Source organism: Pelmatolapia mariae, linkage group LG12, assembly GCF_036321145.2.
Source record: "Pelmatolapia mariae isolate MD_Pm_ZW linkage group LG12, Pm_UMD_F_2, whole genome shotgun sequence".
Taxonomy (NCBI): Eukaryota; Metazoa; Chordata; class Actinopteri; order Cichliformes; family Cichlidae; genus Pelmatolapia; species Pelmatolapia mariae.
Window position 1 is genome coordinate 18491277 of NC_086237.1, and position 16928 is coordinate 18508204.

A 16928-nucleotide genomic window follows, 5' to 3' on the forward strand; every position below is an offset into this window, starting at 1 on the left:
TCAATTCCCTAACAGCTGAAAAAGTCTGTAACAGTAACCTATACATAGTCTGTTTGAACTATAACTGGCAGTACTGACACACTGAAAATATTCTCAGTGAATTAAAGCTGACTCTGGATTTTTATGACCACCAGGCAAGTTAGTAACAAAAAAGTTTGGAAATGTTTTCATTTTATCTTATATATATATAGAAAAAGTCTCACAATTTAAAATGTAAGACCTCAGTCAAGCGCTTTCTATTAAACAGCAAAACCCCAGTTCCAAAAAGGATGGGACTCTATGTAAAAACCCATATTTAAATTACAATAAAATACAGAAAACATATCAAATGTTTAAAATGAGAAAATGTACGATTTTATGAAGAAAAAATATTGGTTGATTATGAATATGACATCAGCAGCACGTCTCAAAACAGTGAGCGGAGGACATGAAAAGGCTGGAAAGGTAAGTGGTACTAAAAAGAAACAGCTGGGGAAACTATTGATTACAAAAAGCATCTCAGAGAGGCAGAGTTTCTTAAAGTACAGCTGGGCAGAGTTTCACCAATCTGCAAAAAGCTGCATCCACAAATTGTGGAGCAGTTTCAGAGTTATGTTCCTCAACATAAAACTGGGGAGACTGTGAATATCTCATCACATTCTTCGCAGTCATCTTATCTCATACAGTACATGATATCATCAAAAGATTCAGAGAATCTGGAGAAATCTCTGTGTGCAAGGACAAGGCTGAAAATCAGCATTGGATGCATGTGATGTTTGGGCCCACGGGCAGTACTGCGCTGAAAACAGGCTTGACTCTGTCATGGAAATGAGTGCATGGGCTCAAAAACACGTTCAGTGCTAAACTGCATAGCTCTTACAACAGCATGGCATCATAGTAGCAGAGTCTGGGTGCTGGCCTGCCTGCAGTCCAGGCATATCATGAAATGGAAAATACAGGAAAGAAGACCCAGGACTTTTGAGCAGCTACAATGGTATATCAGGCCAATATATGACAACATTCCTCCTCAAAAAGTCCAGAAATCTGTCTCCTCACTTCCTAAATGTTTATGGATTGCTGCTAAAAGAAGAGGGGATGCTGCACAGTGCTATAAACATGACCCTGTCCCAACTTTTCTGAGGATTTTTGGAATTGGGGTTATATAATCATGTGCTATTTGGTATTTTATAATCAGAAGTCAAGTCAGTTCCAGTCTTTGAATCACAAAGGATGCTTTTGCTGCACAAGCATTATAAATTGGAGCATCAACCACTGAAGATAATCGGGTCAGGCACTGCAGTGGCACACTGAGCATCTTTAAATCACAAGCACGGAACTTCGTGGACAATTGTGACACTAAAATATCAACCTGCAATAGAAAACTAGTATTTAAAACTTCTCCAGGAGTTTTTTAAAAAACAAGTTTAAGGAAGAAGTTTAAATAATAAGCATGATGTCTTTGTGAACAAAGGGAAGATTTAAAAAAGTGCTTTGTTAATCAGAGAGTGGTGGTGCATTAGTAGTAGGCAAAAATGACACACACCTGGCTCTCTACTGGCAACAACCGTCTAAAAAAGTGCAAAGTACTTTTATTTAAGTACAGTTATTAAATCCCTTATTCTCCTTTTTACAATGTAGCAGTTATGTTTAAAGACTCATGCAGCAGACTGTATTCCAGCTCAGGTGACCACTGGGCTTATGTGAATTGAAATACAGTCTCTGTTTTATGCTCTGATTAATTCAATTTTGTCTCTTTTGCAGGCACAGGGTTGATTTCTATCGTGTTGGATATCCTGGACGTGTATTTTAGGCTGTGAGACAGGTACAGTTGTATTTATTCTGTGATCGGCACCACCTTCCTGCCAGCTACAAACACCTCCACGATGTTACGATCATCACCTGACACAGAAAAAGAAAGGGAGATAAGCAAATGGCTCATAACACATCAAAGTCACATTAAACTGAGATTTTCTGGAGCAAAAAGAAAGTGACACTCACCCAAATTCAAGAATTTTTCCAAAAGAATCTGAAATTCAAGATATTATAGATTATTGTGAGACTCCAATTAGAGTTTATTTTGTTAGTTTGTTTTGCTTTAATTCATTCATTTCAACCAGTTTAGACCAACCTTTGGTTCCTCGTCCTGGATGAGATCGATAGGCCCACCCTCAGCAGCTACATTAATCCTCAGGGCATCAAAGTCTTTGCCAACTTCAAAGTTCCCTGTTTGGTCATCTAAGGACAAGGCTACAGAAAGACAGGCATCATAAATAAACAGTTTCTTAATGTGGGGACAGTTAATTCATCAAAAAGATGAGCTCTATGACTACATAGCTACTGAGCACATGTCTATTACTACTTCTGTTATCATAATAGTGCTAATCATAATGTTTACTAAAGAACTTCTAGTTTTGAATGGCTTACCCTGACTGCCTCCCAGTGTGGCTATTCTGAACACCTCCTCAAAACTGAGTGTTTTGTATTTTGGGTCCTGGATGGTCAAGACTTTAGATGCATCCAGAGCTCTCCTCACAGCATCGAGCATAGAGGCGGAGTAGCCTCCGGCCACATCTGGTACAGCACCACAGACACAGACAGGACAGGGCAATGAAAAAATATGAAAGGCAGGCACTTGCTTTGTTTAGTTTTCTGATGTGTGAAATTATATTATATCATATTTTCATATTGCTTTGTTAATCACTGATTGGTGGCCAATCCCGTTATATGATGTGACTATAGATAATGGCTGCCATCTGCGCATCCCTGACTCGCTCATCTGTTGCCATATATACCTGGGCCTTTGGTCACCTGACTTCCCTAGCTGTGAAAGATAGGAGTCATGCACATGTTGCCCCTGCCTCAGCCTGAATTGGCTACAATTTTGGTGATTGGTATTACTTGTGTTTTTGTAGAGATCACCTGCTGATTATTTTCTCTGAACCCCACAACTGACTTGGATTTCTACAGTGAACCAAAATGTTTAGAATAGCGTTTGAGCTGTCTATGGAATATATGGAAGCCTGTTAATGTGCATTTAATGCATTAAATTATTATTATTGTATTATTGTTATTATTATTGTTATTAATGTTGAGCAGTTTGTATGTGTTTTTGTTTATATGTTCGGTTTCTGAATGATTGTTTGATTCATAGATTCTAGTTTTTGTGTTACATCACTGGAAGGATCACTGATAATTAACGTAGTTTCAAACTAAATATTCCCTTGGTGAAATTCCCAGGATGGCGTTGTCGGGTTTTCCCTATAATCGTAAAACCTTTTGAGCTCCCATTTGCTGTGGCGCCATTCTAGTGTTAGTGTGTGACATCACTGATTCCTAGATCTTTTCCTTATTATTCCCCACCACTTTGTGTTGCAGCAAAAGCATCTATTAAATCAAAAGTTTTACCAACTTTGAGCTTAACTTTACACCTTTAAGCTGACCTGGATTCTGAACCTCCCAGTTGTATAATAAAACTTTAAAATGATTGTTGCTGAAGATTTAGTTAATTGATAACAATGTGCACTAGTGTGGGCCAGAGTTTACAAAAGCTTAATCATCACACATCATTTTATGACTTCCTTATGGTGTGAACTGGTGTGTTTGCAAAATTAAAACTGTGTTCACACTTGCTCTGCTCTCCCACCTGTTCCCAGCCCCAACTTTACTTTGTGTTTCAGGACGTTGCGGACATTTAACACTCCACTGCACAACCTGGATAGACGGTGAGAGAGAGAGAGATGACAATCAAACTGTGTTCATTATGTAAAACTTCATAGACCTTGTTTCATGGCACTTGGTCAGATATGGTTCTAGAATCCATAAAGTACTTACGAAAAGTTGGAATTGGGACAGTGGGACAAAGAGGCTCCAGTCTCTCTGAACAGAGCCAACTCTTCATCACTGAGGTGGCACCCGTGGGCCATCACTGTCTGTGAATCACCCCATCATTAATAGTGTCAGTGGTTGTAAGTATTTATATAATGTTTTGTGTAAAAATGTCTGATCGTGTGCAGGCAGGGGTGTACTAACCTTGTCAGTTAGCAGGTTGTGTTTGTAATAGACATCTGCGTAAGACTCTGATTCGGGAAACAACTCCTTTACAAGCTTTACCTCCTCATGAGTTTCACTGATATGACTCTGACAATAAAGAAACACATCAGATATTCAAGTGATAGCTTAAGAAAGCCTCTGACAAAAGCTCTAGCATTCAGATTGAGTGGCAGCACAGTTGCTGCATTATGCCAAATATGTATGTGTGCATTTTACCTCATTACCTCAAAAGTCTCCTGCAGACATAGCCTAGTTTGACTCACCTGAATGTGCAGGTTGTTATTTTTAGCGATTTCTCCCAGCTGCTCGAGCAACGCTCCTGTGCAGGATGGAGCAAAACGGGGAGTGACCACAGGCTTCACTAAAGGGTACTGCCCTCAGAGGACGGAAGGAGAGACAGACAATCAGAAAACTTCTTTTTTCTAATATCTTTGAAAAGTCCTGTTTATTGTATTAAAGAATCTTACCCTTTTCTCCAGAAGCTCTTTAATGAACCTTCAGAGAGCAAATTAACAATGTAGTTTATTTATCTGTGGCAGATACCTTCACTGATATCAAAAATCATCTATTTTTGCAGCTGAAACTTGTGCTCAGAACAGATCTGCTTGTAATCACGGTTACTGAAGCACGGCCGGCATATTTGTGCGATTTAATGTTATATATTTTGTTTTCATGTGTGATTTTGTTAAATTGGGACCTTAAATTTCTAATTCTGTGGAATTTGTGCTTTGAAATTGAGCATTGAGATGTTATTGCTAATTGGCGAATTCATGAAAGCAACAAATAGTTTTTCCAATAGGACCCAACAGAACCCAAACGCCCATCAAAACTGGCTTTGGAAATGGATAAAGCAGGCTAACATTAAGCTCCGAAAGCTCCAACCTCAGCCCTATTGAGAATTTGTGGACTACGCTTAAAAGCAGAGTCTGTGCCAGGAAACACAGGAACTCTATTCTTGGTTTTTACACTCATTAAAAATGGGTGCTTTACAATCATTCCACCACCTGAGAATGATCAGTTCAAAGAAAGTATTATAAGCACATGACAGCCATGCCCATGAGTTTATGTTGACTTTTGACCACAACTGCAACTAAAGAAGTGATACCTTCACTTCTTCGTTTTTTTTTCTACTTTTTCACCAATGAAACAGTATTTTTTCCATATAGTGTTGATATGATATCAGATTAACTCCCACATAAATATATATATTTTTACATCCGTTTGATCTGTAACACATTTGGCATCAATCTGGAAAAATCTGTATCAGAGTCTCAGACAAAAAGGCTTAAAGCTTAAATGCCTCTTTTACGATCCAGACTGAATAATTACAAAGTAACCAAACTTGTTCTGTCATGGTATATCTTTACACTGAAAGAACATTGTAACACAATGTAACACTGCTATACTGTACTAAGCCGCTAATACCCACCGACAGGTCTCGTCTTGAGAATCCTGCAAGGTCTCTTTGTAATGTTTCACACATTCGTTCCTGTCCATGCACACCTTGCCAACCAAAGCACGCTGTCCAAAGTTATCTGCAAGAAAGGCATCGGTGAGTAAACGGGAACATAAGTAAACATGAATCCTTTCAAAGCTGTTACTGAGTATTTGATTTAATTTGATTTTCGAGGACAAAGGTCAGTCATTGTCACTTCATGTTAAATGAAGAGTATTTGTCCAGTTGTGATGCTCACATATAATAAACAGCCTCCGTAATGTCATCTGTGTGTGCGTCCCTTAGACCTTGAAAGGCCCTACACATGTCAGAGTAAAATCTTGTTGTAACTCCTTATGCCAGTCATCTGATATAAATGCACGCAGACTCATTTGCTAAGTATGTATTGTGTAACATGGAAGTTTATGCATTTTAGTGCTAAACAGGTTCAGCAGTACCGCTTGCAATAATATGGCTTTTTGTTTTGATAGGATTAACGATAGGTCAAGTCAGCCGTTCAGTTAGCACGACACCAGAGGCCTGATACGGAGGCAGCTAAGTGAAATAATTAGGTACACAGGTGTGTTTCCTCTCGTGATATGCTTTGAGTCCAGGTGGAATACTCCTGCTACCAGGCTGAGTTTATCCCAGAGATGTACTATTTGCAACCATTAAAAAATGCTTTGTTAAACAGATTATTGTGCTGTAAAATCCTCAGGTGATCAGGTTACAGAAGTTAGGATGTAAGACAGTTGAAAAACGGCACTTTCTTTTGCATCCCATCGTTAGACAGCTGCATTATTTTTCATCCACGGACATGCCCACACATGTGATTTAAGCTTTCTAGGTGTGTCTAGTCTTTGCTTGTTTATTATCTGTGTATATAAGATGGAAAATTTTCTATTTCTCCCTGTAAAGTGAAGTGAATGACTTCTATGGGATAATGACTCTACTGCTCACTTGATATATGACCTCAGTAAACATTTTCCCAGTTTGTTTATGGTCTCGATCACAAGTTTCAAGCCCATACAATAGAACATGATGTTCTTTTAATAAATGGCCCTCCCATTTACAGAGAGCAATATTACACATCGTAGCATGCTTTAGGGTGTAGCTTGATAGGTTAGTCACTACAAACCTCAGATCTACACCTCTGTTGTCAGGTGTGGTTTCACAACTCTAAGATTATGTGGTCTAGCTATGATAGAACATTTTGTGTCTGATCTGTCGGAAAAACTATATCGCTGTATCCGAGCTTGAACCTGGACTGAACAAATTGGTTTGTTGCAAGTATATTCTTAAGCTTTATTCATGTTAAATATACGGTTTGGAAATACTCTAACGTGCCTATACACAAGCACATGCCTCTGTTCAACGGTTCTCTAGGAACAGCTACTCAGGGCAGGACAAAGTTAAGAGTTCAATGCCCCTGATTGCACAAAATGACTCTGTAAAGTTGCCAATAACAGGGTTTGATGCGTTAGGGTTACATCATTACAAATTCATTTGCGTGTGTGTTCAGTGTTACATAATATGACAGGAACAAGATAAAGCTAGGGTATAAAGGTGAAGGACCATTTCTTTGCAGTGTTTATGAAGCATATCGTTAGAGTGAAGAAAGGCAAGAAAAAAAATTAAATAACTGAGTCTGAGTCAGAGCATCATAACATACTGCACATGATGGTGATTGTATAGAAGTGAGGCAAACTAGTATTCTGATGATTTCTAGTCACTTTTATATTATTAGCACAGCCTTCAGTAAAGTCCAGCTTCCTTATCTTGTCATCTTAAACTATGGGAAATTTAAAAATATTATCGTAGCTTATTACACATAAAAAACAAATGTGATATATATTTAAAGAATTAAGAGGCCTACTGTAATGCTTCAATATAAACATTCAGCTCAAAGTGTGTGTTTGTGTATGTGTTTTAGTATAAGACATCTTACTTGCAATCTGGCCCAGCAACAGAGAAGCTTCAGTATGAATCGTAGCAAAGTAACATGCAGTTGTTGTTCCATTTCTCAGAGTTCTTCTCTGTAAAGCACAGGGATCATATCACAGGATTAAGACCAAATCAACACTTCTGAGACCCTTAACTCACAGGCTGTGTCACAATCTGATTTCTTTTTTGGCTTGTTGAATGTCTTTAATCAACAACTTTTAACTGATGCGAATGTTCAAAGTTTGACATCAAGAAATAAGTGTCCAAAGTCACTTATCTCTTGATGCTGGCAAACTCACCACTATTTGAGAGTAGACCTTGCGGGCGAACTCCAAGTCCTTGAAGCGTGACTCCACAGGAAAGGTGTAAGCATTAAGCCACTGCAGTAACGGCATGTCCAATGCTGTGCCAGCGTAGCTATACTGTGATGCATGGATGTGGGTATCTACAAGTCCTGGCATGAAGAACTCACTAGAATGAAGCAAACCAAAAAATTGCTTTATGACCTATGAAAGAAATCACTTTCTTCCAATACAAAGATGAGCATCCATCTATCCATCCCTTTTCTTTATATCTATATGTGTGAAATTATAACGCAAGCAATCTCTGATTTACTGAAATCACATCAAGATTATATAATAAACTTACTGTTGTGCCAGCTGAGTGATGTCAGATGTCTTGAATCCAAAGGTCTGGGACAGTTTTTCTAACTCCTTGCCTTCCCTGATAAAAGCAATCTGACCGCAGAATGTAAATCAGACCGGGGTTAAAAGCATACATGCAGAAAGGTGTTTAAGCAAGCTGAGAGAACTGAGAGCTTAGGGGGAGGCTTTGGAAGAAAATAGACAGCTGTATATTTTTAATACCTTTAGCTTAAAATGTATTTTCATCAACCGTTTACAAACATATTCCTTTGTCCACAACAACCGAGACCAGAATCTATTATTTTCTGAGGATAAAAAAAAAAAATTCATATTAAAAGTTATATATCTTTTTTTTTTATTACACACGTTGTAATCAGGCAGGTGCACTGTAGGCGTCTATTTATAATGCTATTAAGTGTTCTGTATCAGGGGGTTTACTGTTGGCCATACTGCCAAAGTTGCTCAGCAACAGCTAATTATATGAGAAAATTAAAATAGCCTAGCATATTATACCAGATTTACGCCCTGAAGCCTGATTTACCCTTTTGCCAGTTAAAAATCGTCATCAAGATATTTATCAAATGTAAAACGCAAACAATGTATTCTGGAATTCCACAAACCTTTCCCTGTGCATCCACTCCCAGGAGCGCATCTTCCAGGATCTCTAGCGCCGTTTGTTGAGTCGAGTGGACAAACGTGCCCCTGTAGACGACGGCTATTGCAGTGTCGGCTCGGTCGGAGTTCGCCATTTCTTCTCCAGGTAAGTCGCGGCGCAGCAGTGAGATACAGCGGGATCGAGTCGGGTATTTGTCCTCTGCCAGTACCAAACACCACCTGACGGCAGAGATCTTGAGCAGCCAATGAGAGGACAGGGTGTGCATGTCGGGATCGTCCCGTCTAGATGTTCTAACACTTGTAACGTGTGATCTGATAAGCTTAAGGAGGAATTTGATGTTTTGCCTTTGTTATCCTGGCTTAGTATGAGGTGCAAAGTATCAAAGTTATCCATGAGTCACTGCTTTCTGCTGAACAGTAAACTTTATAGTGGTCAAGGTTTCTAAAAAGAAACATGACCACTCAGAAATCAGCGCAAAAGACAGAAACAGCTCGCACTTTCCGTCGTTTCTTTTGCGCAAATTTAGACGTAAGCATAAAAAAATGCTTCAGTGTAAGTTCATTTTAGAGAAAGTAAAGAAATTTTTGGTCATGTAAAATAAATAAATGAAACTAAAGCTTTATTTCTTTATTATAATATTTAAGTTAATTAAACCGAGTCAGCTTTTGGGAATAAGCAATCAGAGGTGAAAAAGTCTTTAAAATTAGTCTTTCATTTGAAAAAATACAGCCTATAATTCCCGACAAATACAAAAGTTGTATTAATTAGATACATTTGATGACCCCAGAAACAGAACTATCAATGGTAAATGGATTGATTCTTATATAGCGCTTTTCTACTCTCCTGGAGTACTCAAAGCGCTCTATACAACATGTCGCATTCACCCAGTCACTTTCTTCTAAGCTTTTAGTGCTTCCCAACAATCATACTCCGATGGATGCATCGGAGAGCAACTTGGGGTTAGTATCTTGCCCAAGGATACTTGGCATGCAGACAGGAGGAGCCAAGGATCGAACCACTAACCTTCATCAGTAAAATGACCTGGTCTACCTGAGCTGCAGCCACCCCAATCAACCCACAGCTCTGGTCAGACGTTTACAGGCATTCATCATTACTGTTTCTTTTCCAGGGTTTAAACAAGAACTCCTGGCACAAACTTGAATTATTATAGATTTTCAAAAGTACACATACAGGCTCAATTATACATACATCCCCACAAATATTTGGTTAAACGTCATTTAGTAAGTTGCATCTCACCTAGATGCTTTTTGGTAGCCATCAATAAATATCTGGCATAATTCTGGTTGAAGACTTGATCACTCATCTTGACAGAGTACATTTAAATTGGTTGGTTTCCTGGCACAGACTCAGCTTTTAGGCATAGTCCATACGTTTTCAATAGAGTTGAGTTCGAGACTTTGGGAAGGCCATCCCAGAAGTTTAATGTTAGCCTGCTTTATCCATTTTCAAAACCAAGCTTGATGTGTGCTTGGGGTCACTGTCCTCCTTCTTCATTATTCAATTCACTTTGTGCAACATACGGTACAGCCGATACCAAAACGGCCAAGGAGCATGACACTACTACCACCATGCTTGACAGCTGGTACAATATTTTAAGTTTGAAAGCCTCACCTTTACTCCTCCAAACATTTCTTTTGTCATTGTGGCCAGACAGTTGAATCTTTGTCTCATCTGGCCAACATACCATGACATTCATGCCTATGATGGGTGGATGCAAGCTTCTGATCACATCCGTAAAATCCGTAGGATTAAAAAGTGGATCTATGTGTTCTTTATTGTGCACGAAAGTATCTGAACTATCCCTTCTTTTATATATAAGCATACAAAAAATGTGGTTTAAATAATATAGGATATGACCTGTTCCTCTTTTCCACTGTAGTTTGCCCATGTTTGACAAAGGCTGTAGAGGCTTTGCTCCAATTAACATTTACTACTGTTTTCTCAATACCAAGCTAATAAGCAACTGGTTATTGAAAATTATAAAGCATTAATAAGGTAAATAAAAGGTAAAAGTAGGTAATATATTGGTAATAATATCAAAAATATTTTGCTAAACTATAGCTTTACATTTATAATTTGCAAGAGAATTATAACAAAATGACATGTGAGGCAACAACACCTTCAAAAACACACATTCAATTTCTCTTCCTTTATTAATACAGCCACTTCTTTGTGAAGTTTATGTGTGGCAACCTTGAATTGGCATCGTTGGTTTGCACTGCATTAAACTTAAATGAAAACCAGCAGGTCTCATGATGATGCTGTTACCTCATCCAAAGTTATTAATATATTTCTGGAAGCTCTTTAGTTGGAAAAAATAATGCGTCAGCATCAAATTAGGCTTTTTTTTTTTTTTTTTTTTTAATTCTCAGTCATGAGTATATAAGCAGAACAAAGGCATGTGACGCAAATTTTCGAGGGAACCCTTGGAGCCCAGTGATGTGGTCACCCACTCTTGTCCTTTATTACAATGACTCATTTTTTATTGAGGAATTAGTATTTGAAACATCACCACATGCTTTTAAATGTATGAAGCCCACATGATAAATTACAACACATGTTAATTTTAGATGGTGCCAGCACACACAAAAAGACCTGCTTTCAAGTAACTCCAGGTTATTCAGTAATGGAAAGTCGACTTAAAGATTTCACACTAAACAAAATGAGTGTATGTGTAACAGTTCTCATCAAACAAACTTACGAGCCATTTTGTTAATGCAACCACTCGTTAAGACAAATATCTAACCAGCCAATCACATTACACCAACTCAATTCAGGCATGTAGACGTAGTCAAGACAACTTGCTGACGTTCAAACCGAGCATTAGAAACGGAAAGAACGTTGATTTAAGTGACTCTGAATATGGCATGATTGTTGGTCCCAGACAGGCTGGTCTGAGTGTTCCAGAAACTACTGATCTGCTGGGATTTTCCTGCAAAACCAATCAGATAGGAAGGCAACAAATAACAATTTGTTACAACCTGAGGTATGCAGAAGGACATCTCTGAACGCACAACATGTTCAACCTTGAAACAGATGGCCTACAGCAATAGAAGTCCACACCGGGTGCCTGTAAAAACAGGACACTGAGGATATAAATTGCTTAGAGCCGCCAAAATTGAACAATAGAAGATTGGAAAAATGTTCCCTTGTTTGATGATTCATTTCTTCTGCAACATTCAGACAGTAGGGTGATACTTGGCACAGACAATATAAAAGCATGCAACCATTCTGCCTTAGATCAACATTTCAGGTTGTTGGTGGTGTAACAGAGGTATCTTTTTTGGCATACTATGTTTTGGCAAATGAGTATCTGTTAAATGTTACAGGCTACCCGAGTCTTTTTGCTTTATGACCACAGCGTATCAACCTTCTGATGGCTGCTTCCAGCAAGATAACAAGTCACGCCACAAACTGGTTTCTTGAACGCGACGAGTTCACTGTACTCAAATTGGCTTAACTTATCAGCAGATTTCAATCCTGTAGAGCAGCTCTGGGATGTGGTGAAACGGGAGATTCATCGCATAGATGTGTAGCTGAAAAATCTGCAGCAATCAGGCCAGTATGGACCAAAATCTCTGGGGAATGTTTCCAGCGTAAGGGGGTCCAACTAAGTACTGACGAGATATACGTAATAAAGTGCCTCGTGAGTGTATGTACAAAAAGCAGATGACACTGGTGAATGTTTGTATAGAATATGATAAATGTTTAAATGTGTAGTAGAAGTTCTCTGAGGAAAAACTGCTGTATTACATTTATGTGATTGTACATTTTAGAAGAACCAGTGATATTCTTAAGATTTTAATATTTAAACACAAATAAAACAAAAGAAAATCAAATAAAAAACTGCAATAATTGGTGCTACCTAACTAAAAACGTATACAGTGTGTCTTGGATACATTTCAGTCTGTTTATGATAGCCAAACCTATTAACATCAACAGCCAAAATATTAGGAACATCTCTCGGTGTACTAACTGCTCAGCAGCGGCATAAAGCTGAACACTGCAAACACATTACTAACCAGAGTGATTTATTGCAAAATGTTTGCAAAATGCATGAAAGTCTATAAAACATTATTTATGGCAGTTTAAGCAATTTACAGAACTAAAAACTCTTTAGAAAGAACACCGACTCAATTAAAAAGAAAAATTACGTTGTTCCCTCTGATGTCATCTGGCAGTTTTTGTGCATTTCATCACCTGACTTCCTTTTTCATGCTCTGCATCAAGCAGGCAGCATCGGCTTATTGGCATATATTATTCTAAGAGAGCTTCTGCAACAAACCCGATACTGTATTTTGCCCCAAAAACTCCTATTTGTTACACAGGTTTGAAAAGAACTCTTATTGTGTTTAATCTTCAATATTGATTGGGGACAGGTCCGGCAGCACGGCGGATTTTTTCTGTGGCTTTTTTGCTGCAGAGTCCTCGTCTAAATCTTCATCTTCCTCCTCTTCACAGTCATCAAAGTCATCTTCATCATCATCGTAATCATCATCACTGTCCAAACCATCCATGTCTTTCTTCCTTCGTCGACATCCTTTCTTTCTCTGTTCATCAACTTCTTGCTCTTTTTGCTCCAGATGTGAGTTTACCCTACACGGTGAAGAAAAAAGATATAAGAACTGTTGTTTAACTTTGCACCAACAATCCAAATCTTCCAGTATTGCATTGTCACAAAGTCAGTAACTAAAAAAACTAGAGGAAATTCTAAATATATAATTATAGATACATTTAGATACCAAAAGCAATGCTTAAAAATATGAGAAGCCCATGAAATGATGTTCAGGGTCAACTATTGGCTATAATGTATCTTATTCTCCACAAGGTGGCAGACTTACAGTAGTTATGGTATTATGTGTATGTGCTTGTCAGTGATAAAAGATGAAAATACATTTGTTTAAATCACTTCGGTGTTATCCCGTCTCTTTAGGAATCTAACACATGTAGAAACTCCTGTAATTCATGTTCATTTTAAAAAACTTGTTGCCAGTGTGAAAGGAAAAAAATTAACTGGTGTCATCAAATTAGATTTTGTCAGGACACTGAAAATTGAAAACTCTTCTTTGGATGTCAGCTGCCTTTTCTCTGACAAGATGATCCCACACTGCTTCCATACCGTTGAGGTCCAGGCTTGGGGACTAATCCATGACTCATAGTGTTTCACTTTGTGTTTTTCTATTTAGATATGCTTTTACTGCACTGACACCACTGGCTGCTGAAATGTAGCTCTAAATCATGACAGAGCCTCCACTGTGTTTCACAGATGGCTCACTACACTCACTGTTGTACTTCTCTCCTGAATTCCTCTGTACATACTGACGATGATTTGAACCAAAAATGTCAAGTTTGGTTTCATCACTCCATCAGACCCGTTGCCACTGATTTTCAGTCCAGTTTTTGTGTACTGTGGCATACCTCAGCCTTTCCTTCCTTCCTCAAGAATGGCTTTTTGACAGCCACCCTTCCACTGAGTGCTGAAATGACGCTTCAGTGAACACAACAGATGCATCTCACAGGTCCTGTGTCAGATCTTTGCTGATTTTTTTTTCATTTCTTAAGAACATAATTTTTAGATACTGTTCATCTGCTGTAGATATGTTTTGTTTTTAGGCCTGGCACTTCTTCTTTTGTTCAATTTCCTCAAATTTCTTAAAGTCACACTGCACACCATGTGCAAAATTTTGGGGTATTTTTTATTTATTTTTTGGCTGTCAGTTTTATCTTTGGCACTTTCAAAGCTTCAGCTAAAGAAATGGGAACAAAACGCCTAAACATACAATTTGTTGTTTGTTGAATATCTGTTAAATGGAGATGTAACACTGGTTTATTCCTTTGAGTTAGCTGTGTTTTTTTTTTTTTTTTTTTTTGAAGCTTGAATGATTCATAGGTCAGTATTAAGTGGCTTAACAAAGAAAAAATCCTCAAAAAATGCTCAGGTACAAGAACTGGACTGGAAATGAGTGGACAAAGCAGCCAATGTTCAAAGAAAAACTATGAAAGACTTTCTGAAAGCCTGAGGAACTATTGCTCAAGACCATTTTACAGTCTGGCACCTTGGAAGCAAAATATGAAGAAATGATGGGTGAGTTCGTACTTTGTACATTAATGTATATAAGGACAAAACACACGCTAACTTATCCTCTTACGGAATAACAATCTCCTCCTTCTTCCCACACTTGCAGCAGATCTCTAGCTGAAGAGAGCAGGGCTTACAAATGATGTGATACGCATCTTTTATTGTCTTTTGGGAGCACTTGACACTGCAAAAAGAAAACAACAGATTATTAAGGCCAATGTATTTAACTTGCCACTTAAAACAATATATCCATGTTTTGGGAAAATTATTCTAAGCAGTGGAGATAAAATATTTAGTGGCTAATTTTCAAAGTCTGCCACCATGAAAAAATGAGATGGCTAAAATCATGTACGACATGAAATAAGCAAAGGATGTTCGTGTTGTAGTTTCATTTTTTGCACGGGTAAAAAAAAAGAAGCCGATAAACTGAAATAAACTTAATGCTGACTCTCTTCAATTCACCGACTGCTTTATTGTTACTTGATGTGCATTTTCATGAGCAGCTGTAAGAATTTGCCCCTAGCCCTGTGCACTGAAATCAAAGTATGCAATACTTATGTATACTTACCATTTTCTAGGCTGTGTTAGTGGCTTGTATTTGTTGTACTTAACTTTCCACTCAAGAACACCTTTACAGTGTTGACAAAGCCCATCATGGATCTTTGAATTTGCCTTCTACAATTGAGATTAGAGAAGCAAAGACAATAGAGATGTTCAAATATTATGTGTGTTTAACAAAGCAAGAGCTATAAACAAGTTTTCACAGGAAATGATTTATCACTGGCAGAAATGACAGGAAGAAAAAAGTACAAACTCCCTACAGTCTTAGCCTTTCTCAAATAAATGAATATTGTGAATAAGTTTAACTTTCCTTAATTAACACTTATTGGGAGCATTAATTAAGCAATAAGACCACTCTGTCTCAAATCACCATTCTGTTCGATGATTTACCTACAAATTTTGTGGTGCATAGTTAGTTTATATAATGGCTTCTGTGCAAATTATAGCTTCACACACATACACAACTTTACTTTTCTTTTTTTTGCACTATGGTAAAATGACGTGACACATGAGTATCTCAAAAACTATTAAAGATAAAAGTCAGAAACTTTCACTAGCCTTTCTTACTTTCTTACCATAAAATGTATCAGAATGTATTGGCTAGTTATAACACAGAAAAGCTAAGAATAATAAAATAAAATAATAAATACAAGACTCATTCAACAACGCTAATAAAAACTTCACACTGAAGTCTTCAGACTATTCAGGTAATTTCTGAATAGTTATTAGATATAATTGTGTTTCGCAATAATGCAAAATTAAACACACAGAATACTTTTCAAAATTAAATTTATGGTAGGACACCTCAGGTTTTCAAATATCTTGAAAAGTATTTGATACACGAAGAAAAAAAATTCACAGCACACACACGTCCAAACTTTGGACCATAAAACCTTTAGCAAAATCTGAAATGGGCTAGCCGAAAATATTCTGAAAATTTGATAAAATGGCCCAATAATTGATAAAATGGCCCAATATTCAAAATGCAATACAAGGCTAAATAACTTCTTAGCTCAGCAAAGCTGAATCTGACACACCTTCACTTGTGTAGTCGCCCCGTACTTGTCGTTTTTAAACGAGGTTGTGTTTTGATGCTTCTGGCCCCGCGATCGAGATATATTACCTCTCTGAGAACTCATGTTATTAAACCTTTTTAGCCACACACGTTACACAGATACACAAACTAAGCACCATGCCGCCGAGCGAGAGCACTAACCCGGAAGAAGTAAGAACGCGTCATGAAACGTCATCGAGAACTACGTAAAAAAGGAAAGAAAAATGTGTTACTTTAATAAACAGTATATTTTATGTATGTATTTATTTTTTTTAAAGTCAGAATTTCTTTTTACATTTACAAACACTCTTAATAAATTATAGCTTGTCAATGACATCACCGACTAGAACTAGAAACACCTTTGTGGATGCTGATTGGACGATGCCTTCCAATAGTAATTTCTGATTGGTTGTCAATCCTAAAAAACTTAAATCCTCAGACTGCGGCGTCTAGAAGGACCGCCCATACACATCGAAGTCATTGGAGGAGTCGTTTTGTCGACCTCTTTTCCCATTGGTCCACAGAGCTGTCAATGAACGCCTCTT

At 37.8% G+C, this 16928-nt stretch overlaps 2 protein-coding genes across 2 annotated transcripts; both read right to left on the bottom strand.

The window, feature by feature from the left end:
• Positions 1 to 1605: 1605 nt before the first annotated feature.
• Positions 1606 to 8771, bottom strand: gda (guanine deaminase). Its single transcript, XM_063490358.1, has 14 exons — positions 8673 to 8771; positions 8057 to 8145; positions 7708 to 7879; positions 7413 to 7500; positions 5459 to 5564; positions 4497 to 4524; positions 4293 to 4400; positions 4009 to 4116; positions 3811 to 3908; positions 3623 to 3690; positions 2404 to 2550; positions 2108 to 2226; positions 1978 to 2005; positions 1606 to 1878 (listed from the first exon to the last, which is right to left on the bottom strand). Exons 3-14 carry the CDS (start codon positions 7867 to 7869, stop codon positions 1814 to 1816), a joined length of 1125 nt encoding a protein of 374 aa, XP_063346428.1. The 5' UTR covers positions 7870 to 7879; positions 8057 to 8145; positions 8673 to 8771; the 3' UTR covers positions 1606 to 1813.
• Positions 8772 to 12541: 3770 nt separating this feature from the next.
• Positions 12542 to 16533, bottom strand: lg12h9orf85 (linkage group 12 C9orf85 homolog). Its single transcript, XM_063490065.1, has 4 exons — positions 16367 to 16533; positions 15337 to 15443; positions 14839 to 14952; positions 12542 to 13285 (listed from the first exon to the last, which is right to left on the bottom strand). The coding sequence occupies exons 1-4, from the start codon at positions 16466 to 16468 to the stop codon at positions 13042 to 13044; spliced, it is 567 nt and encodes a 188-aa protein (XP_063346135.1). The 5' UTR covers positions 16469 to 16533; the 3' UTR covers positions 12542 to 13041.
• Positions 16534 to 16928: the final 395 nt, after the last annotated feature.